Source organism: Phyllobates terribilis, unplaced genomic scaffold, assembly GCF_046119375.1.
Source record: "Phyllobates terribilis strain yellow unplaced genomic scaffold, ASM4611937v1 Scaffold_2__4_contigs__length_985480577, whole genome shotgun sequence".
Classification (NCBI taxonomy): domain Eukaryota; kingdom Metazoa; phylum Chordata; class Amphibia; order Anura; family Dendrobatidae; genus Phyllobates; species Phyllobates terribilis.
In genome coordinates this window covers 411,748,638-411,771,920 of record NW_027362762.1, presented here as the reverse complement: position 1 = coordinate 411,771,920, position 23,283 = coordinate 411,748,638, and the positions used below count along the sequence as shown (strand labels likewise).

At 50.6% G+C, this 23,283-nt stretch overlaps 1 protein-coding gene across 4 annotated transcripts in view; it reads right to left on the bottom strand.

Moving 5' to 3' along the window:
- Window positions 1–23,283, bottom strand: part of LOC141212812 (merlin-like) — a 122,880-nt gene that overhangs the window by 61,300 nt on the left and 38,297 nt on the right. For 3 of the 4 annotated variants that reach the window (XM_073665122.1, XM_073665127.1, XM_073665128.1), the window contains exon 3: window positions 14,883–15,008. The exons of the other annotated variant lie outside the window; for it this stretch is intronic. In XM_073665122.1, coding sequence (XP_073521223.1) covers window positions 14,883–15,008 — 126 coding nt within the window. The remainder of the gene's footprint in view (window positions 1–14,882; window positions 15,009–23,283) is intronic. 4 annotated transcript variants of the gene reach the window in all.

Sequence of the window (23,283 nt, the reverse complement as noted above, 5' to 3'; positions counted from 1 at the left end):
GCTGCAGAGAAGACAAGTGATACACACATGGAGAAAATTGTTAGTACCCTTCTGGTTAAGTAACAAAACCCAGAATGGTCATTGAAATAACTTGAAATTGACAAAAGTAATCTTCAATTTACATTTACTGAATATCAACTAATGAAAATCAGACATTGCATTTGAATTGTGGTTCATCAGAAAAAAAAAACAAAAACTAATGAACGTGGCCTAGATAAAAATGATGATACCCCTTGAAAAGATTGAAAATAATTTGACCATAAGGACTTGTTAGGTTAAGGCATGTCCTGTTATTAGCATAACTGGTGTCTACAAAGTTCTAGTCAGTCTGCCTATTGAAGAGCGTGAAAAGTAGTCACTGTGCTGTTTGGGATCATGATTGTGTACCACACTGAAGATGGACTAAAGAAAGCTAAGGGTAGAGTTTCCAGTTTTTCTAATCTGTCTCAGCAGATTAGAAAAAAAATATACAGAAACATGTTAAAAGGTCCAGGACACTGTTAAGACCATCTCCAAGCAGCTTGATGTTCCTGTTACTACAGTTGGGCCAAAATACCTGTGGACCGGTGCACTAAAAAAAGAGACCAATAGGACACATCCACACAGAAACATGACCTCCAAACTATATGGATAAGAAATATAGTAAAACATAATCTAATAATAATAATAATAATAAAATAAATATAGGATTAATATACACTGACATAGGACAGTATAAAGTAAAATCTAGCAAAAAGCAGAGAATGTAGCAACACCCAAAGTACATACCAAACAACCAGCAAATACAGTGGCTTGAGAAAGTATTCACTCCCCTTGGCATTTTTCGTGTGTTGCTACCTCACAAACCTGTTTTTTTTAGGGTTTGCATCAGCTCATGTACAGAACATGCCTACAACTGTGAACATTTGGTTTTCTATTCATTGTGAAGCAAACAACAAATAGGACAAAATAACTGTGAACTTCAGTGTTCATAACTAGAGATGAACGAACACTAACTTAGAAGTTTGGTGTTCATACCAGACAGTTAGTGTCCGGTGGTAAACGCTGAACACAGACTTTTTTCCCCGGAAATACGTTGCAATGTTCGGAGTTCCGGGGGAAATCCGTTGCAGAGAGAGAGAATTTTTTTCCAGCTGCATAGTTCATGTCCCCATATTTTTCAATGGGGTTCGAGTTTTAGTTCAAGTCAAGTTCGGGTAAAGTTCTGGTACCTGCACTAAAGTTTGGGTCAGGTACCCGAACCCGCACTTCTATGGGTCCACTCATCCCTATGGATAACTATTCACTCCCCTAAAGACAGTACTTTTTAGAGCCTCCTTTTGCGGCAATTCAGCTGCAAGTCACTTTGGATAAGTCTCTATGAGCTTTCCACATCTTGCCACTGGGATTGTTGCCCATTCCTCAAGACAAAACTGCTCCAGCTCCTTCAAGTTAGATGGTTTCTTCTGGTGATCAGCAATCTTCAAGTATGACCACAGATTCTCAATTGGATTAAGGTCTGGGCTTTGACTAGGTCACTCCAAAACATTTACAGGTTTCCCCTCAAACCACTCGACTGTTGCTTTAGCAGTATGCTTTGGGTCATTGTCTTGTTGGAAGGTGAACCTCCGTTCCAGTCTCAAATTACTCAAATAACTGACAGACTGAAACAGGTTTTGCTCAAGAATATCACTGTATTTCGCACCATCCATCTTCCCTTCAACTTGGACCATTTTCCCTGTCCCTGCTGCCAAAAAACATCGCCACTGCATGATGCTGCCACCCACATGTTTCACTGTGGGGATGGAGTACTTGGGATGATGAGCTGTGTTGGTTTGGCACCAGACATAGTGTAGCACCCTGAGGGTTCGGCTGCTACAGGGGTATTGCACCTCAATCCAGAGGTGTGATATTCCACTCCCGGGTAAGGATGGAGTGTGGATCTGAGCTCGGTAGGCTGCATGCACTACATACATCCCATTTCCGAGGAACAGGCCGACGGTACTCCCACTTAGAAATGTGCAGGTACGACCGAGTCTGTTCCTGGCTGGAGTGGGAGGGGGGTGGAACATCCCAAGTAGTGTAGGGGCAGATAGGGGGAGCAGCCTGGGTAAAGATAGGAGCTCATTGGGTGCTGGTCACCTGAGCTCACACATAGAGGGTGTATATAAGGTGGGCACCAACTAAGAACAGGGTCAGTTGCAGAGAGAAAGTCAGCGAGCGGAGGAGAAGAGAGACCCAGAGTGAGAGAGGAGAGAGAGAGACCCAGAGGGGGAACCAGAAGAAAAGGACTCCAAGAACCCAACTTAAATCCCCGGGTGAAGAGTCGGCACAGGGTACCGGAACCCAAGCTGGTGGGGGCAAAAACACTCCCCAGCCAGAGACCGGAGACCGTGGGCAGTGTTTGTCACGGTCACCCACCACATCCACCACGAAGGCATACCACGAGGAGGGTCAGGGAACCCCAGGCCAAGGGTCTCCCCACAGAAGGCCCGAGGGAGCTGGACCTGGGTGGATCAATAGTGGGGACGGCCAGAGAAAGGACAGAAGGAGAGCTCAGGGTCACGCTCCGGACTTATTTGGGAGCTGGCTGGATCCAGAACCTGGTGGACGCAGCACGGCTCGGGAGGTCACTCGAAGCTGGAGTGACCGGAACATCAGCAGTGAGTAAACATCCTAAACTGCATAACCCGACTCTGTCTCTGATTGCCGTCTACACTGCATCACCACAACTCCCATCCTCTGCACCTGATCCCCCTGAGGCTATACCCCACCCGTTGGGGGTTATACCACCAAAAGCTGCACCTACACCATCAGCCTCAGCGGACCCTGCTGCAGCGGCGGCCATAGTGACCGCAACACAACGGGTGGCGTAGTCGACAATAAAGAACTTATAACATCTGTAGGACTGCCACATACAACTGAGTTTGACACCCTGGGCACGGACCGGGTCACAGCCACTCGGAAGACTACAACTCCCATCTGATCCGGCTCCGGGTATTCCCCTAAAGAATATGGCCCAGGGGGCGCGTCAACTTTGGCGTAGTCGGCAGGATCTCGTGCCCGCAACACCCGGGTACTGCGTGCCTGAAGAAAAGAACAAGTTTACCTCAAAAAGAAGTCTCCTGCCGGTTCCGGAGGGTCCCCGCCATCGGACCCCATCACAGATCGATTCCCGCCGGTTGTCCGCCATTAACAGCTTTTTCCCGCCATCTGAAGAGTTTCCCGCCACTGGGAGACGATTCCCGCCATTTCCGAAGATTTCCCGCCTTGGAAGAGCGGATGCCATTATGGGCGTGCCAGAGGGTGGCAAGAGGCCGCCTCCCATCGTGGGCCAGGACCGAAAATGGCGCCAAAAGTGGAAACCGCCCCCACCAACAGAGACTGTGATGCTAGAGGTGTCTGTCAGCGTGAAAGAACTGCCCCTGGAGCTGACAATCACCAAGTGGCCCCGGAACCGCCCTCGAAGTGGGAGGAGACGAAAGGAGAGAGCAAAGATGGGTGTCGCTTGGAGCAGTCTGGAGCGAGCGCACCCGGAGGCAAGAAGCCTGGAGAGGAGTAGCAGAGAAGCTCACCCGGAGATGGCCAGAGAGCAGAGCAGCACCGGCCCGCTGGCCAGGAGCCTGCTGGAGACAACTGAAGGAGAGCAGAGCAGCACCGACCCGTTGGTCAGGAGCCTGCTGGAAACCACGACCCCACTAGGCCTAGTGGAGGTCCTCGCACAGCTCCCCCGAGACCGGGAGTGTGCACAGACTGCCCTGGAGGGCCTCGCACGGAGGATGGCCCGGGTACAGCGAGAGACATTGGCGGAGTGGAGCCGAGAGATGGCCCAGCAAACCAAGACCCGGAGCACGCCAGCCAAGATGAGGAGACAGACCGCCTCTGAGGATGGCGCGGGAGGACCCAAGGCCGGAGACGGCGCCGAGAAGGGAGCCGAACGCATGGAGGCAGGTAAAGGGGACGTCTATACCCCAAACCGGGACACCGCTTACCTGCCCCAGCTCCCCGTCGCAGAGCCCGAAAGTCCCCCTGCTGTGCCCGAAAACGCCATGTCACCGACGCAGACTAGGCCCCAACCGGAAGCCGCCGCCGCGACCCCTGTGACGCCATGCGCACCGACCCCGAGCGTGGCAAAACAGGAAGTAACACCAGCCTGGTCGCAGGGCCTAGAATTCCCGGGCGTCGCATCACCAACAGCGCCCCCTACCTCCGCGGAGCCTCCGGCCTGGCCGCAAGGCCAGGTAGCCCAGGGCGCCGCCGTCCTTACGGTGCCCTTTACCTTCCAGATACCCCAGGCCTGGCCGCAAGGCCCGGGCAACCCGGGCGCTAACACCACCGCGCCCATAAGACCTAAAGTGCCGCATCTGGGAGAGGACCTGTACGCCCAGCATACGTGCCCGGATGGGCAGCCATTTATATGGCCACCGGAGTTCCACCATCCCCGACTCCGGAGAGAGAGACCCCTGGATGAACCCCTGATCCCGGCTCCAAAGCCCGTAAAGAGGATCTCGCCCCCGCTAGCAGAAGCGCAGTTTGAGTGGGACCCCACCGGAGAAGATCTCATGGGGTTCACTCAGGAGACTCGGGCAGCTGCAGCGGAGCGTGCTGAGTGCTGCCGCCAACAGCTCGAGGACTTTGAGAGGGAGCGGAGAGAGAGGCGGGTCCGGGAACAGCAAGCTCAAGTAAGGAGCGCGGAGCAGAAGAGCCGGGCCAGGAGAGACCCCCGTGCAGCGCATAGTCCCCGCACCACCGGGACTGTGATAAAGTTTAACATGCAGCATGGGTGGGGCTTCATCCGAGACCACCGCACCCTAGACGACGTCTTCGTGACGAGGAGAGACGTTGAGTCCCACCTACCGGAGGGACACAGAGGTCGTGACCTTTATATCGGGGACGAGGTCACCTTCACCCGGCACAAGTGTGCCAAAGGACCTTACGCCCTCCATGTGCATCGCCTGACAGAGGAGGAGCTGCGATGTGAGGAGGAAGAGCAAGAGGATCCGGACGGGTCTGAAGCTGAGATCCCCAAAGAAGGAGCAGGAGGAAGACGTTGTTGAGTACAGCGGAGTAGGTGCTGTAAATAGTTACCCGATCAGGGTATAAAGAAACTGTTACTGCAAATATAGTCCCCGTTGGGACCAGCTGAGTGAACTGTTTACCCGTTTACCCTTAATCCCACAGGCTGAGGACTGTGAGCAGCCATTCCCTTTCCCTCCTTAACTGGCCGAGGACTGAGAGCGGCCATACCCCTGTATATAGTTGCGCGTCCTAAAGCGCCCCCTACCGGTTTTGTAGGAAAACCAGTTTTCCAGAGAGACTGTCGCGCTTTACCCGGTCACACGTTGCACAGTGACCGGAGGAGGAGCCAGAGGCGACGAGAATGTTTTATATATATATATAATGTTGTTTTATATGTTTTATGTTGTTTATGAAAAAAAATGTATGTTTGGTGTTGTTTTTATCTTACAGCCCGAGGACGTGCTGTGATTTACCAGGGGGGAATGTAGCACCCTGAGGGTTCGGCTGCTACAGGGGTATTGCACCTCAATCCAGAGGTGTGATATTCCACTCCCGGGTAAGGATGGAGTGTGGATCTGAGCTCGGTAGGCTGCATGCACTACATACATCCCATTTCCGAGGAACAGGCCGACGGTACTCCCACTTAGAAATGTGCAGGTACGACCGAGTCTGTTCCTGGCTGGAGTGGGAGGGGGGTGGAACATCCCAAGTAGTGTAGGGGCAGATAGGGGGAGCAGCCTGGGTAAAGATAGGAGCTCATTGGGTGCTGGTCACCTGAGCTCACACATAGAGGGTGTATATAAGGTGGGCACCAACTAAGAACAGGGTCAGTTGCAGAGAGAAAGTCAGCGAGCGGAGGAGAAGAGAGACCCAGAGTGAGAGAGGAGAGAGAGAGACCCAGAGGGGGAACCAGAAGAAAAGGACTCCAAGAACCCAACTTAAATCCCCGGGTGAAGAGTCGGCACAGGGTACCGGAACCCAAGCTGGTGGGGGCAAAAACACTCCCCAGCCAGAGACCGGAGACCATGGGCAGCGTTTGTCACGGTCACCCACCACATCCACCACGAAGGCATACCACGAGGAGGGTCAGGGAACCCCAGGCCAAGGGTCTCCCCACAGAAGGCCCGAGGGAGCTGGACCTGGGTGGATCAATAGTGGGGACGGCCAGAGAAAGGACAGAAGGAGAGCTCAGGGTCACGCTCCGGACTTATTTGGGAGCTGGCTGGATCCAGAACCTGGTGGACGCAGCACGGCTCGGGAGGTCACTCGAAGCTGGAGTGACCGGAACATCAGCAGTGAGTAAACATCCTAAACTGCATAACCCGACTCTGTCTCTGATTGCCGTCTACACTGCATCACCACAACTCCCATCCTCTGCACCTGATCCCCCTGAGGCTATACCCCACCCGTTGGGGGTTATACCACCAAAAGCTGCACCTACACCATCAGCCTCAGCGGACCCTGCTGCAGCGGCGGCCATAGTGACCGCAACACAACGGGTGGCGTAGTCGACAATAAAGAACTTATAACATCTGTAGGACTGCCACATACAACTGAGTTTGACACCCTGGGCACGGACCGGGTCACAGCCACTCGGAAGACTACAACTCCCATCTGATCCGGCTCCGGGTATTCCCCTAAAGAATATGGCCCAGGGGGCGCGTCAATAGCGTTTACATTGGTGGCCAAAAGGATCAATTTTGGTCTCATCTGACCACAGAACTTTCCTCCATACATTTGGGGAGTCTTACAATTCTTGTATGTAAGTAAAGGCTTTTTTTCTGCCCACTCTTCCATAAAGGCCACCTCTATGGAGTGTTTGGCTTATTGTCGTCGTTTGGCTGGTCCATGGACAGTTACTCCTGTCTCTGTTTAGGAACTTTGCAGCTCCTTCAGGATTATCTTTGGTCTCTGTGCTGCCTCTCTGATTAATGCTGTCCTTGCCTGGCCTGAGAGTTTTGGTGGGCGGCCCTCTCTTAGCAGGTTTGTTGTGGTACCATGTTCTTTCCATTTGATGATAATGGATTTGATGGTGCTCCGGGAGATCATCAGAGATTGGGATATTTTTTTTATAATCAAACCCTGACTTGTACTTCTCAACAACTTTGTCCCCAACTTGTTTGGAGTTCTCCTTTGGTCTTCATGGTGTTGTTGGGTTAGAGGCGCCTCTAGCTTAATGGTGTTGCAGCCTCTGTGGCCTTGGTTTGTATAGACTGACAGACCATGTGACACTAAAGCCCCCGTCTCACATAGCGAGATCGCTAACGAGATCGCTGCTGTATCACGGTTTTGGTGACGCAACAGCGACCTCACCAGCGATGTCGCTATGTGTGACACTTTGCAGCGATCAGGCCCCTGCTGTGAGGTCGCTGATCGCTGCAAAGTGTCCTGGACCATTTTTTGGTCGTTGCCCTCCCGCTGGTCAGCACACATCGCTGTGTGTGACCAGCGGGAGCAGCGATCAGGCTGGTAACCATGATAAACATCGGGTTACTAGGGGCACATGCGCACCTAGTAACCCATTGTTTATCATGGTTACGAGCCTGCTAAAGTGAGCGGTAACCTCCCACTCACTGTAGCAGAGTGGTAACCATGGTAAACATCGGGTTACTAGGTGTGCGTGTGCCCCTAGTAACCCGATGTTTATCATGGTTACCAGCCTGCTAAAGTGAGCGGTAACCTCCCGCTCACTGTAGCAGAGTGGTAACCATGGTAAACAACGGGTTACTAGGTGCGCGTGTGCCCCTAGTAACCCGATGTTTACCATGGTTACCAGCCTGCTCCTGCTTCAGCAGCAGGCTGGTAACCAGGAGCAGGACATCGTGGAAAGATTCTTTCCACGATGTCGCTGCTCCCCTGATCGTTGGTGAGCCTGACTGTTTGACAGCTCACCAGCAACCACATAGCGACGCAGCAACGATCCCTGACAGGTCATATCGTTGTCGGGATCGTTGCAGCGTCGCTAAGTGTGACGGGGCCTTTAGATTGCACACAGGTGGACTTCCTTTCACTAAGCATGTGACATATGTAGGTAATTGCTAGCACCGGAAATTTTTAGTGGCTTCATAGCAAAAGGGGTTAATACATATGCACATGGCAATTTTTAGCTATTTTATCCCATAAATTTAAATGTATGCCTTTACTTTTCTCACTTCACTTCACCAACTTAGACTATTTAGAGCTGATGCATTGCACATAAATCAGATTGCAAAAACATTTTTAAACAAGTTGTAATGTAACAAAATAGGTAAAAAGCCAAGGGGGTAAATACAGTAAGTATAAAAAGCAATGCACAAAGATGAATATAAACCACAAACTGCAGCACAACCCCAACTTATGTTACACTTGTTCCTTACTTATGAGACCCCAAACTAGCTTGTTGTCTCCCAATGGTTCAGATAAATAGGCCTAGGTGCTCATTTAGACATCAGTATTTTCCATGTATGAGAAAAAAGGATGAATTATTTTGATCAGATATTAATCAGAGTATGATTAGAGGGTCAGCAGAAAAAAAAGAAAAGGTATCTCCACCTTCTCCTTTCTGACAGTCACAAAGTCTGAGTAAGGTCTTATTTTTTTCACAGATCCATAGATTTGCATCGCCGATTTTCATCCAACTCTTGGATCAAAATTGGACATGTTTCCTTCCTTTAAAACAGACCACTCAGTCTGGGGGAAAAATTGTAAATGTGAACAGCTCCATAGACTATCATAGTTAAAGTGCTACCCGTGAAAAACACAGATAGCACTTCTACGAGAAAAACTGACATTGAATAAGCCTTAACTATTACTATGATATGCCTAGTACAGGCCAGATGGGCAATACATGACTGGTATTCTCTATTTGATGCTTCTCAGACAATGCATCAGGCATAACACAGTGTATAGGTTTTCTCACAGTTCCTATCTGACACATTCATGGCATATCCAACACAATAACGAATTATCCCATCTGAGACATTTACAGTATATCCATAAATGTCTGATAGGTGGGCCTTTTATCTCTAGATATGAGATTGTGGAGAGAAGAAAATGTTTATGGCTCTCTCCATTTTAGTTTATAGAAGTTGTGAAACATACTCAGAATCTTACTCTCTGGACTTCACAGGGAAGGAAGGAATCCATATTCTCCCTATATGCAGAAGCCCCAGAAGGAAACACCAACCTAACTAACATATATGCCATGTACTGCAAATGTCTCAGTTAGAATGTTATGCACACGCCCGGGCTGAGCGGCGTGTGCGTGTGATTGTAGTGATTCCACTGGACCATGAACCGGAGAGTGCCTGGAGGGGCGTGACTAAGTATCTGGCCGATCCGACCAAGATGGCACGACGGCATACGACGCCAGTGCACCAGGGAGAAACCGGGCAGAGGGACCAGGTGCTACTCCAGGTCAAACTCCGGACACGGGGGTTGACCCACACAGGGATTACTGGATCAGGCTGGTTAGGCTGGCGCACAGACTGGAGGGTATAGGCAGGCACGACTGGTATGCAGGCAGGCGGGTAAAGGCAAGCGCAGCTAGAGTGCAGACAGGGAGGCACTAGCAGGTAGGAACACAGGCGGGATAGGACCCAGTACACACTGGGACTCAGGAACAGGCAGGTTAGGCAGGCACAGACTGGTGGATATAAGCAAACACGGCAGGTATGCAGATGGGTGGATACAGGCGAGTATGCAGGCAGGGAGGTACTGGCCGAAAGGACGGGCTGGAGCACAGAAAGGTTAAGACCCAGTACAGACTGGGTCACTGAACCGCAGATGCGGTAGACAACCACAGCAGAGAGGGAACGCCCGAAGCGGTGGGCAAGAACAGAGCAGGACAGGGCTGCAGGAGCAGCGAGCACAAGCAGGGCAGGACAGGACTGCCGGAGCAGCGGGCAGAAGCAGGGCAGGACAGGACTGCCGGAGCAGCGGGCAGAAGCAGGGCAGGACAGGACTGCCGGAGCAGCGGGCAGAAGCAGGGCAGGACAGGACTGCCGGAGCAGCGGGCAGAAGCAGGGCAGGACAGGACTGCCGGAGCAGTGAGCAAGGAGTCAGAGCAGGCTAGAACCGCCGGAGCGGTAAGCAAAGGAGTCAGAGCAGACTAGAACCGCCGGAGCGGTGAGCAAAGGAGTCAGAGCAGGCTAGAACCGCCAGAGCGGTGAGCAAAGGAGTCAGAGCAGGCTAGGCTGAGTAGGGGGGACAGGCCTCTGTTCACACGGAACAGACAGGAAGGGAAAGGCAGAGCCAGACACCCACAGGGTACTTGCAGTGAAGTAGCGAGTGGACCACAAACTCACAAACGGGAGTACAGAGACAACAAGCAGGAGTTAGGTACGAGTTCAGACTCTGCAGAAAAAGGAAGGGAACGGACATAGAGGCAAAACAGGTAAAGGATAGGAGAGAGTTCAGACTGGAACTGAGTGTACGGAGGAGACCGACACTGCAGCGGGATACAGGAGCGGGTCTGGGAATAAGGCCCCCAGAGAGGCAGGACGAACAGGCAAGGAGCGTGTTCAGACAGGACAGACAAGATACAGGAGCGGGTCTAGGTAATCAGCCCCTAGAAGGCGAGAGGAACAGGCTAGGAGCGTGTTCAGACAGGTCAGACAAGATACAGGAACAGGTCTAGGTAATCGGCCCCTAGAAGGCAGGAGGAACAGGCTAGGAGCGTGTTCAGACAGGCCTGGAAATACAGCCTCCAGGATAGGCAGACAAGAGAACACAGAACGGGACCTGGCACCTTCAGAGTGCAAGCACACACTGAAAGAAACACTATGCTCAGGCGCCATCTTGAGGAAGAAGGTGGTATAAATACCCAAAGATGGACAGCAATAGGCTGAAGGTGCAACAGGGGCGTGTCCGCAGCAGGTACAAGAAACAGGAAGTTCAGCGGGCGTCGCCCTATGCAGCCAAAACAGACAAACAGACAGCAAGGAGGAAAGCCAGAGAGACATTCTGGACAGGAGATCAAGTGCGCGCTCTTGCACAGTGGGAGATGGACCACTATGCAAGGACGCCGCCAGGTATGTTACAGTACCCCCCCCCTTACGCCCCCTCTTCTTCAGGCCTGCCAGAATCTTCCGCAGGGAATTCGAGGGCCAATTCTTCACTTCGAAGAGATCACTTCCACTGTCCACCGGAAAAACTGGTCTCCTCTGGTTAGCTAGGATGCTACCTCCCATCCAGCCACCCTTAGCAACAGACGAAACGGGTGGAGTACCAGGAACAGCACACAAGGAAGTCTCTCTCCACATATTTTCAGGTGGCACCCCAGAGGGTACAGGAGACAACTGGAAGTCCTCCACCGGGTTGGAGGGGGACAGAGACTTGGGGGTAATCTCTGCTTCGAGGTACATCTTGTCAAGCTCACAGGAAGAAATAGACGGGTTATCAGGTACATAATGAGGAAAAGTCACTGTCTCTTTGTTATCTGGTGGTACCCCGGAGGATTCAGGAAACAACTGGAGGTCCTCCGCCGGGTCAGAAGAGTGCCGAGGCTCAGAGAAAACATCTGCTTCAGAGTACACTAGGTCGGACTCACTGGACGAAGCAGGCGAGGTATCGGGTACCGAGTATAGGAAAGTCTCTGTCCATTCACCACCAGGTGGCACCCCGAAGGGTTCTGGAGACAACTGGAGGTCCTCCACCTGGTCAGAGGGGTGTAGAGACTCACGGGTAACCTCTGCTTCAGAGTACACTAGGTCGGACTCACTGGACGAAGCAAGCGAGGTATCAGATCCAGGATATAGGAAAGTCTCTGTCCATTCACCACCAGGTGGCACCCCGAAGGGTTCTGGAGACAACTGGAGGTCCTCCGCCTGGTCGGAGGGGTGTAGAGACTCGGGGGTAACTACCACTTTGGGGTACCCATTGTCAGGCTCACAGGACGAAGCGGACAAAGTATCGAGTACTGGGTGTAGAGAAGTCTCTCTCCATTTGTCATCGAGTGGTATCCCGGAGGATTCAGGAGGCAACAGGGGGTCCTCCGCCAGGTAGTAGAGGTGCACAGACTCTGAGGTAACCACAGCTTTGGAGCATCCTTGGACATGCACACCGGTTAAAGTGGGTGAAGCATCTGATGCCGGGTGCAGGAAGTTCTCCTGTGTGGAGTCTGGATGGGCAGAAGTCTCTTCGGGCAGGAGAACTGGTGCACTACCCACGCACATTACCCGTTGGGGCTTCTCCGGGATACAGGGAGATGAAGCTTCAGTAGGGACTTCAAGGTTGGGGTCAGGAGGTCTCAGGGAGGACAGACCCTGGCGTGACGGCTTGCCTCTACGTCTAGCACGTCTGGACTGCCTCTTGAGGTTGGGAGAAGTATTCCGGAAAGCGTAGTCACCCTGTGAGGATTCTGGGTGGGCAGTAGTCTCATTGGGCTGGAGGACTATTGCGCTACCCACACACATTACCCATTGGGGCTGCTCCGGGATATTGGGAAGTGAAGCTTCAGCAGGAGCCTCCGGGTTAGGATCATCGAAGACCATTAGAAAGGCCACCAGGAAGGCCATTAGGTCCAGGAGGATCGGATCCTGTGTTTCATATAGGGGGTTGATCCATTCCAAGGCATCACCCGCCAGGTAAGACATAATGAATGCCACCTTAACCCGATCGGTGGGAAAACATAGAGGGTAGAACTTGAAGTGTAGCATGCATTGCTCCACAAATGCACGACTTTGTCTTGGATCCCCATAATAACGTAGCGGATCCGCAGGAACGAGAGCAGATAGATCCATCTGGACGGGTGTGTAATTCGCCTGGAACTCAGCTAAAGGAAAAAAAAAATTTTATTTATTTATTTTAATGCATGTAGTCGCTGGAAAACTTCTCAGAGAGCGAAGGCCGTGGGGCTCAACGGGAACCATGGCCTGAGCATGCTGTTATGCACACGCCCGGGCTGAGCGGCGTGTGCGTGTGATTGTAGTGATTCCACTGGACCATGAACCGGAGAGTGCCTGGAGGGGCGTGACTAAGTATCTGGCCGATCCGACCAAGATGGCACGACGGCATACGACGCCAGTGCACCAGGGAGAAACCGGGCAGAGGGACCAGGTGCTACTCCAGGTCAAACTCCGGACACGGGGGTTGACCCACACAGGGATTACTGGATCAGGCTGGTTAGGCTGGCGCACAGACTGGAGGGTATAGGCAGGCACGACTGGTATGCAGGCAGGCGGGTAAAGGCAAGCGCAGCTAGAGTGCAGACAGGGAGGCACTAGCAGGTAGGAACACAGGCGGGATAGGACCCAGTACACACTGGGACTCAGGAACAGGCAGGTTAGGCAGGCACAGACTGGTGGATATAAGCAAACACGGCAGGTATGCAGATGGGTGGATACAGGCGAGTATGCAGGCAGGGAGGTACTGGCCGAAAGGACGGGCTGGAGCACAGAAAGGTTAAGACCCAGTACAGACTGGGTCACTGAACCGCAGATGCGGTAGACAACCACAGCAGAGAGGGAACGCCCGAAGCGGTGGGCAAGAACAGAGCAGGACAGGGCTGCAGGAGCAGCGAGCACAAGCAGGGCAGGACAGGACTGCCGGAGCAGCGGGCAGAAGCAGGGCAGGACAGGACTGCCGGAGCAGCGGGCAGAAGCAGGGCAGGACAGGACTGCCGGAGCAGCGGGCAGAAGCAGGGCAGGACAGGACTGCCGGAGCAGCGGGCAGAAGCAGGGCAGGACAGGACTGCCGGAGCAGTGAGCAAGGAGTCAGAGCAGGCTAGAACCGCCGGAGCGGTAAGCAAAGGAGTCAGAGCAGACTAGAACCGCCGGAGCGGTGAGCAAAGGAGTCAGAGCAGGCTAGAACCGCCAGAGCGGTGAGCAAAGGAGTCAGAGCAGGCTAGGCTGAGTAGGGGGGACAGGCCTCTGTTCACACGGAACAGACAGGAAGGGAAAGGCAGAGCCAGACACCCACAGGGTACTTGCAGTGAAGTAGCGAGTGGACCACAAACTCACAAACGGGAGTACAGAGACAACAAGCAGGAGTTAGGTACGAGTTCAGACTCTGCAGAAAAAGGAAGGGAACGGACATAGAGGCAAAACAGGTAAAGGATAGGAGAGAGTTCAGACTGGAACTGAGTGTACGGAGGAGACCGACACTGCAGCGGGATACAGGAGCGGGTCTGGGAATAAGGCCCCCAGAGAGGCAGGACGAACAGGCAAGGAGCGTGTTCAGACAGGACAGACAAGATACAGGAGCGGGTCTAGGTAATCAGCCCCTAGAAGGCGAGAGGAACAGGCTAGGAGCGTGTTCAGACAGGTCAGACAAGATACAGGAACAGGTCTAGGTAATCGGCCCCTAGAAGGCAGGAGGAACAGGCTAGGAGCGTGTTCAGACAGGCCTGGAAATACAGCCTCCAGGATAGGCAGACAAGAGAACACAGAACGGGACCTGGCACCTTCAGAGTGCAAGCACACACTGAAAGAAACACTATGCTCAGGCGCCATCTTGAGGAAGAAGGTGGTATAAATACCCAAAGATGGACAGCAATAGGCTGAAGGTGCAACAGGGGCGTGTCCGCAGCAGGTACAAGAAACAGGAAGTTCAGCGGGCGTCGCCCTATGCAGCCAAAACAGACAAACAGACAGCAAGGAGGAAAGCCAGAGAGACATTCTGGACAGGAGATCAAGTGCGCGCTCTTGCACAGTGGGAGATGGACCACTATGCAAGGACGCCGCCAGGTATGTTACATAGAATAATCCCTTTAATTCATTATTGTGGCCCCTGGAAGCAGTATAGTTTGGCAGCGTGGTCTATGGACCAGAGTACAATTGTGCGCTCCTGCTACTTGATCATTTTATAATCATCTTTATTGTCACAGTAATTGGCAGCACCCTACACCACAAGAGATAAGCTAAGCCATACAAATACTGTATAGAGTACAAGTCAAATTCTGTTACCTTTTTATCCAGCTTCAGCCAGGTGTCCACCCCACTCGCCAAATATTGCAGGCCAAAAAACCAAGTCTCTTTCAGGACCAGATGTTTGCACACCAACTCAAACAGGTCTTTTCCCTTCCAGTCCATCTAAGGGTAAAACGAGCTATTTATTATGGCATGGAAAAATAATCGTTGTCCATCACAAGATTTAACACAATGTTCTCGAACTCCGTTGCATATCCAGCCACAATGATTTTCTCTGTATTGTTCCCTCCTGGTCTTTTTCTCTCTCTCCCGGTCTCTTTCTTTCCCGTTCTGAGAGGACCCCTTTTTTAATGTTCACGATATAGTAACAATACAACGCTTCCCAACTGCCCGGATCCAGCAAGATGTTCCCAGATTTGGGAAGCTATCCCAAGAAGTTTGCAGCATGTCCACCATTCCGCCTGAGTCCTCTGCACCGTCTGTGAATAACTATGAGCAAAAATATAAATATGTCCCCAGAACCGTAAGGGGCTGAACTTGAAGGATCATATACATCAATCCACTGATACAGTAAGTAGGCGAAACGTTTGCATGGCTGCGATAAGTTTTTTGTGTAGAAGGGCAATTGTGCAGGGAGGCAATTGGTTTGGTGCTAAATTTATGTTTTATCCACAGCTGAACCGAACATTCAGCTTCCGGGAACACAGAGATATCCAGGAGCTGATAACTAAGTGGTAACTAACAGAACATGCCCATGTATAACTCCATCTGCTCCAGCTGAGTGCCTCCTCCTGGTCCTATGTATGAATTATAAAGATTGGAGTTATGTTGCTACATCATGTATCTGGTCTGGAATGTACAAGTGGTGACCAGATTGTCCTGTCCTGCTCAGTATCTGCTGTGTGCTGTACACAAGCCCAGCAAATGTCATACCGTGTACATGGGGGGGCATCATACTGTATGGGGGAGTGCACTGTGGGGACATCATACTGTGTGCTGCACAAGGCATGTCCCTATTTCCTATCTTTCAAAGTTCAGATTATTGATACAACATAAAATCTTAAAGATTTTGCAGTAAATTTCATTACTACTTTAAAATGTTCATCATATCCAATTATTCTTAATATTTTGCCATACAGCAGCATTGTATTTTGCTACAGGAACAGTTCATCAGGTCAATACTATTAGAATGTAAAGATATCACAAAGCATTCAAGGAAATGCAGTTCCTTATTTTTATAATCATAACAATTTTCCAGAAAGCATGGCCAACAGTTAGGTTGGGGGTAGACAAGGCAGCCATATTAAGAAAGATGAGCGTCTCATTAAGTCTCTAGTATGCTGTGATTTTACATGTAATGAAGTTCCACTGGTAGTCATAGAAAAAGAGGTCACATGTCCCCGTGACCATGATTTAAGGAGCTTCGTCAGCACAAAAAAGGGACCACGAGTCGAGTGATGAATTAGAGGTTCTAATGTTACTTCTGAAGACTTCTTCAAAGCAGCAACAGAGCATAACATTCCATTAAGTGCTAAATCTTATGATTTTTACCAAGGGGGCATTGTTCACATTGTAATTATGCAGTGAGCTTAAAGACCCCAGAGAATGCTGTAAGCAACGCCCTCTTGGTAAAGATCTTAAAAATAAGAGCTAAATAAAAAGGCCCGTATCTCTGAAACCGTATGTTAGATTTGAAAATAAAACAACGAAATACTCAGCGAGCAGTGAGAATAAAACAAGAGCAAAAACTGCCCCCTTCTGACCTGGTGACAGGTCCTCTTTAAATACCATACAATTAATCAGATTGAAAAATTGAATCACAACAAAGAGCAAAAAATTGTCCCATTTACATATAAAATACACAGATGGCTAGGCTGCCTTTAGTCACGACTGCTTCAGGTTTTCTGCTAACATACTGCAATTGGACATATTTTTCAGGTCTGGTCATGCTTCCCCCTCCCAGCGCAATAGGTGAATCTTTAGATTTTAGTTCTTAGTCTTTGTTATGTGGTATAAACATTCTGTCAGTGAATAACTAATTTAAGCCTTGGATCAGAGTAAAACCATAATGCTATTATTTCATTAGAACTATGAAGTGCCCTCAGGCCTGTCAGATGTGCCAAATTGCAACCTTGTACAAGTCAACAAGCGTACAAGTTTTTACAGGTTGTAATGTATTCTAGCAAGGTAATAGTCATGGAGGGAAAGTTTGGGATGTAACATTTCCGATGTGAGTGACAGTGCTCTGCAATCCTTACCCAGATGATAGCACTCAGGATATGTACAATGAGCGGATTCTGCTTAGTGGAAGACATATGTAGCGAAAAAGTGGTACCCAATATTAGATTATAATTAGCAAAAGATAAAACAATGTCTCTTTACTATACCTTTTTTATAAAACAGCTGGATGCTGGACAATACTAGACACAAAGCATGTAAAAAGACACACACAGTGTACTGACTGAAAAAATGATAGCAAATGTGGGGTCAGCCTAATTGAGACTTGACCTAGCTAAATCCAATGGTATGATGTGGTGGAACCCCTAGGGATATAGGGCCCTCCAGACAAAAATGTGTCTCACCAAAAATCATAGAGACCCATACAAAGTGAAAATCATGTGACACATACACTACCACAAATGAAAAACAGTACACATAAACCAACGCACTAAATACGTAATAATAGCAAATAGTTATTAGAGTATGATAATGGATAGTGGTTAAGCAATGTCATATACCACTCAGACCATACAAGTCTACGCGGAAAAAACATATAGAGGCCAAGGAGGTCGGTCTCATCAAATACAGACCAGATATACGATTAGATGGTATATTAGAGTCCCTGAACTCGCATGTCGTGCTAAAATGTGACTAAAAAACGTGGGAGAGGACATGGTGAGGAAGGGGTGGGAAGAGAACAGATGGAGGAACTATTGCTGGTTCTACGGACTAAGCCCTCTGTAGCATCGGCGTCCCTGCCTCCTGCTAGACAGAGACGCCGTTCCCCTCACCTCCCTGCTCCGTCCTCGGCGTCCTCCTCCCGCGCTGCTGGCAGCGCTCGCTGCTTCCCGGGCACTGTGCTTAGGGCGCGCGCGCGCTCCCTCTCTCTTAAAGGGGCCGCGATCGCTGTCCTAAGGAGTCCCCGGCCAATTGCCGGTGGAGCTCCCATATATAAGGCACCTCCTCCAAAATGGAGGTGCCCGAGCAAGGTTGTTGCAAGCCTTTCACCTCTGCTTCAGCCCTCGGGTCCCGTTGCCAGTCTGTTTTCCAGCTCTGTCTACCTGCTTGCATTCCCAGCGGTCCGACAGTCTGTCTACCAGCATCCGCCAGTCTGTCTATGGACCAGTCCGCCTGTGGATCAGGAGGCACCTGCCTGATACCTGCCTGATACCTACCTGATACCTGCCTGATACCTGCGTGACCACTTGCCAGCCAGCCGAGAGACTCTTACCCGCTCACCTGGGAGCGCTCACCTGCTATCCGCCTGCTAGCCTACCTGGAGGCTCTGCCGTCACTTGCCGTGACCACCTGCCAGCCAGCCGAGAGACTCTTACCCGCTCACCTGGGAGCGCTCACCTGCTATCCGCCTGCTAACCTACCTGGAGGCTCTGCCGTCACTTGCCGTGACCACCTACCAGCCAGCCGAGAGACTCTTACCCGCTCACCTGGGAGCGCTCACCTGCTACCCGCCTGCTAGCCTACCTGGAGGCTTTGCCGTCACTTGTCGTGACCACCTGTCTGTCTGGAGACTCTTACCCTGCTGTCACTTGCCGTGACCACCCGCCTGTCAAGAGACTTTCCCCGTCACTTGCCGTGACCACCAGCCCTTCTACCCAGAGACTGTTCCTGTCACTTGCCGTGTCTACCTGCCCGCCTTCGATGGGAGCCACCCGCTTCCTTACAAGGACTGCCCCTTTGTATAGTAGCTCAGAGGTTCCACCTCCCAGACCCGTTACACCCTCTCTAAGCTAGTCCCCACCTACCGTGGAGGTTGGCACCCTAGGGGGACTGCGCAAGTGGCGCCCCCACTCAACGGTGGCTATCCCTCACTAACTGGGTCCCTGTACTGACCCTATTATAAAAAGAAGTGAAGGAAAGTTGTTCATTAAGGCCATGAGGCTGCATGGTTCTCAACCAAAAGATCCATTTACATTCCTTCTGTAGGATCTTTTGGTCCCAATTCCCACCTCTGACTGGAGCCCTGATTCTATCAATGCCTACAAATCGCAAGCAGTCTAAGTTGCCGCTATGAACATTGTTAATATGATTGGCAACTGGAGTATCCCTTTTATTGATGATGTCTCGTATATGTTACCTAATCCTCCTCCTGAACTCACGTTTAGTCCTTCCCACATATTCGACACCACAGTCACACGTGGCCTTATAGATCACCCCAGCAGTACGGCAGTTGATGAACTGTCGGATGGTATAGTATTTACCCGTCACGTTACTGTTGAAGCCTTTGGCCTGTGCCACCGATACACAGGCACTGCAATGACCACACTTAAAGCACCCCTTGACTTGGGTGCCTAACCAAGATGGATGTGAATTGTTTGTAAAATGACTGTGGACCAATCTATCCTTTAAAGACCTACTCCTGCGATAGGTGACCTGTGGAAGGGCCCCAACTGTATCCTTGATGTCTGCATCCATTAACAACACTGGCCAGTGGCGTTTAAGGATCTCCCTAACCCAGTTAGCTCCATTGGAGTAGGTAGTAATGAAACGGGTTAGGTTCGATTCCTTATTGTTGACCCTGGGGATGAGTAGATCCCTGCATTCTTTTTTTATGGAATTCTTATAGGCCTCAGTTAGGGGGTACCCTCAAAAAATCCTTTCAATAAACCGTTCACGTAAATTATCAGCTTGTGCTTTAAACGTGCCGATGTCAGAACAGTTTCTGCGAATCCTTAGGTATTGCCCCTTAGGGATACCTTTTTTCAGTGGGCCTGGGTGTCCACTCTCCCACCTCAGTAAGGAGTCAGTGGCCGTGGGTTTCCGGTAATTGCTCGTAGTCAATTCACCATTATCACCTTTACGGATGCAAACATCAAGAAATGGTAGGACAGCATTGTTACATTCATTCGTAAAACGTAAGCCAATGTTATTGATGTTGAGCTGCTTGACAAAATCACTAAAAAATTCCTCAGGTCCCTTCCACACGATGAAGATGTCATCAATATAACGTAACCAAATGATCACCCTATCACATAGGGGGACCGGAGGTTCGCTAAAGACCATTGTTTCCTCCCACCAGCCCAGGAGCAAATTTGCATACGAAGGGGCGCAGGGACACCCCATCGCTGTGCCCCTGAGCAGGTGGAAGTACTTATTGTCAAATAGAAAAAAAATTGTTCTTCAGACAGAACTCCAATGATTGTAAGATAAACCTGTTATGTCTGGGGAACTGACGGCCTCTCGTACTCAGATAGTGGTCCACGGCCCGAAGACCCTTGTCATGTGGAATTGATGTGTACAGTGCCTCCACATCTACAGTACAGACCAAAAGTTTGGACACACCTTCTCATTTATAGATTTTTCTGTATTTTTATGACTATGAAAATTGTACATTCACACTGAAGGCATCAAAACTATGAATTAACACATGTGGAATTATATACTTAACAAAAAAGTGTGAAACAACTGAAAATATGTCTTATATTCTAGGTTCTTCAAAGTAGCCACCTTTTGCTTTGATGACTGCTTTGCACACTCTTGGCATTCTCTTGATGAGCTTCAAGAGGTAGTCACCGGAAATGGTCTTCCAATAATCTTGAAGGAGTTCCCAGAGATGCTTAGCACTTGTTGGCCCTTTTGCCTTGACTCTGCCGTCCAGCTCACCCCAAAACATCTCGATTGGGTTTAGGTCTGGTGACTGTGGAGGCCAGGTCATCCAGCGTAGCACCCCATCACTCTCCTTCTTGGTCAAATAGCCATTACACAGCCTGGAGGTGTGTTTGGGGTCATTGTCCTGTTGAAAAATAAATGATGGTCCAACTAAACGCAAACCGGATGGAATAGCATGCCGCTGCAAGATGCTGTGGTAGCCATGCTGGTTCAGTATGCCTTCAATTTTGAATAAATCCCCAACAGTGTCACCAGCAAAGCACCCCTACACCATCACACCTCCTCCTCCATGCTTCACGGTGGGAACCAGGCATGTAGAGTCCATCCGTTCACCTTTTCTGCGTCGCACAAAGACACGGTGGTTGGAACCAAAGATCTCAAATTTGGACTCATCAGACCAAAGCACAGATTTCCACTGGTCTAATGTCCATTCCTTGTGTTCTTTAGCCCAAACAAGTCTCTTCTGCTTGTTGCCTGTCCTTAGCAGTGGTTTCCTAGCAGCTATTTTACCATGAAGGCCTGCTGCACAAAGTCTCCTCTTAACAGTTGTTGAAGAGATGTGTCTGCTGCTAGAACTCTGTGTGGCATTGAACTGGTCTCTAATCTGAGCTGCTGTTAACCTGCGATTTCTGAGGCTGGTGACTCGGATAAACTTATCCTCAGAAACAGAGGTGACTCTTGGTCTTCCTTTCCTGCGGCGGTCCTCATGTGAGCCAGTTTCTTTGTAGCACTTGATGGTTTTTGCAACTGCACTTGGAGACACTTTCAAAGTTTTCCCAATTTTTCGCACTGACTGACCTTCATTTCTTAAAGTAATGATGGCCACTCATTTTTCTTTACTTAGCTGATTTTTTCTTGCCATAATACAAATTCTAACAGTCTATTCAGTAGGACTATCAGCTGTGTATCCACCAGACTTCTGCACAACACAACTGATGGTCCCAACCCCATTTATAAGGCAAGAAATCACACTTATTAAACCTGACAGGGCACACCTGTGAAGTGAAAACCATTTGCGGTGACTACCTCTTGAAGCTCATCAAGAGAATGCCAAGAGTGTGCAAAGCAGTCATCAAAGCAAAAGGTAGCTACTTTGAAAAACCTAGAATATAAGACATATTTTCAGTTGTTTCACACTTTTTTTGTTAAGTATATAATTCCACATGTGTTAATACATAGTTTTGATGTGTAGCACCCTGAGGATTCGGCTGCTACAGGGGTATTGCACCTCAACCCAGAGGTGTGATATTCCACTCCCGGGTAAGGATGTAGTGTGGAACTGAGCTCAGATAGACTGCATGCACTGCATACATCCCATTCCAGAGGAGCAGGCCGACGGTACTCCCACTTAGAAATGTGCAGGTACAACCGAGCCTGTTCCTGGCTGGAGTGGGAGGGGGGTGGAACATCCCATGTAGTGTAGGGGCAGATAGGGGGAGCAGTCTGGGTAGTGATAGGAGCTCATTGGGTGCTGGTCACCTGAGCTCACACATAGAGGGATATATAAGGAGGGCACCAACTAGAATCAGGGTCAGACGCAGAGAGTCAGTCAGCTGCAGAGGACAAGTCTGATGCAGAGAGCAGGAAACAGCAGCCCTGGAGAGAGAGAGAGTGGAGCAGAGAAAGACCCAGAGGGGGAAGACTGAAGGGACCCAAGAACCCAAATTAGAGCACCGGGTGAGGAGTCAGCATCAGGGTACCGGAACCCAAGCTGGTGGGGGCAAAAACAATCCCCAGCCAGAGACCGGAGACCGTGGGCAGTGTCTGTCACGGTCACCCACCACATTCACCCCGAAGGCACACCACATGCAGGGTCAGGGAACCCAGGGCCAAGGGTGTCCCAAAAGAAGGCCCGAGGGAGCTGGACCTAGGTGAATCCCTGGTGGGGACGGCTGAAGAAAGGACAGAGGGAGAGCTCAGGGCCACGCTCCGGACTTGTTTGGGGGTTGGCTGGATCCAGGACCTGGTGGACGCAGCACGGCTCGGGTGGTCACTAGCAGCTGGAGTGACCAGTACAACATCTGCAGTAAGTAAACACCCTTAACTGCACAACCCGAGTCTGTCTTCATTGCCGGCTGCACCGCACCACCACAACCCCCATCCTCTGCGCCTGTCCCCTCTGAGGCTATACCCCTCCCTTTGGGGGTTATTCCACCAAGCTGCGCATCCACGATCAGCCTCAGCGGACCCTGCTGCAGCGGCGGCCACAGTGACCGCATCACAACGGGTGGCGTAGTCGACACAAAAGAACTTTAGTAACATCTGTAAAGCTGCCACATAACACTGAGCTTGACGCCCTGGGCACAGGACCGGGTCACAGCCGCTCGGAGACTACAACCCCCCATCTGATCCGGTGCCGGGTATTCCCCTCAAAAAGGAATATGTCCCAGGGGGCGCGTCAACTTTGGCGTAGTCGGCAGGATTACGTGCCCGCAACACCCGGGTACTGCGTGCCTGAAGAAAAGTGCAAGTTTACCTCAGAAAGAAGTCTCCTGCCGGTTCCGGAGGGTCCACGCCATCGGACTCCATCACCAGTCGTTTCCCGCCGATTGTCCGCCATTTCCAGCTTGTTCCCGCCATCTGCAGAGTT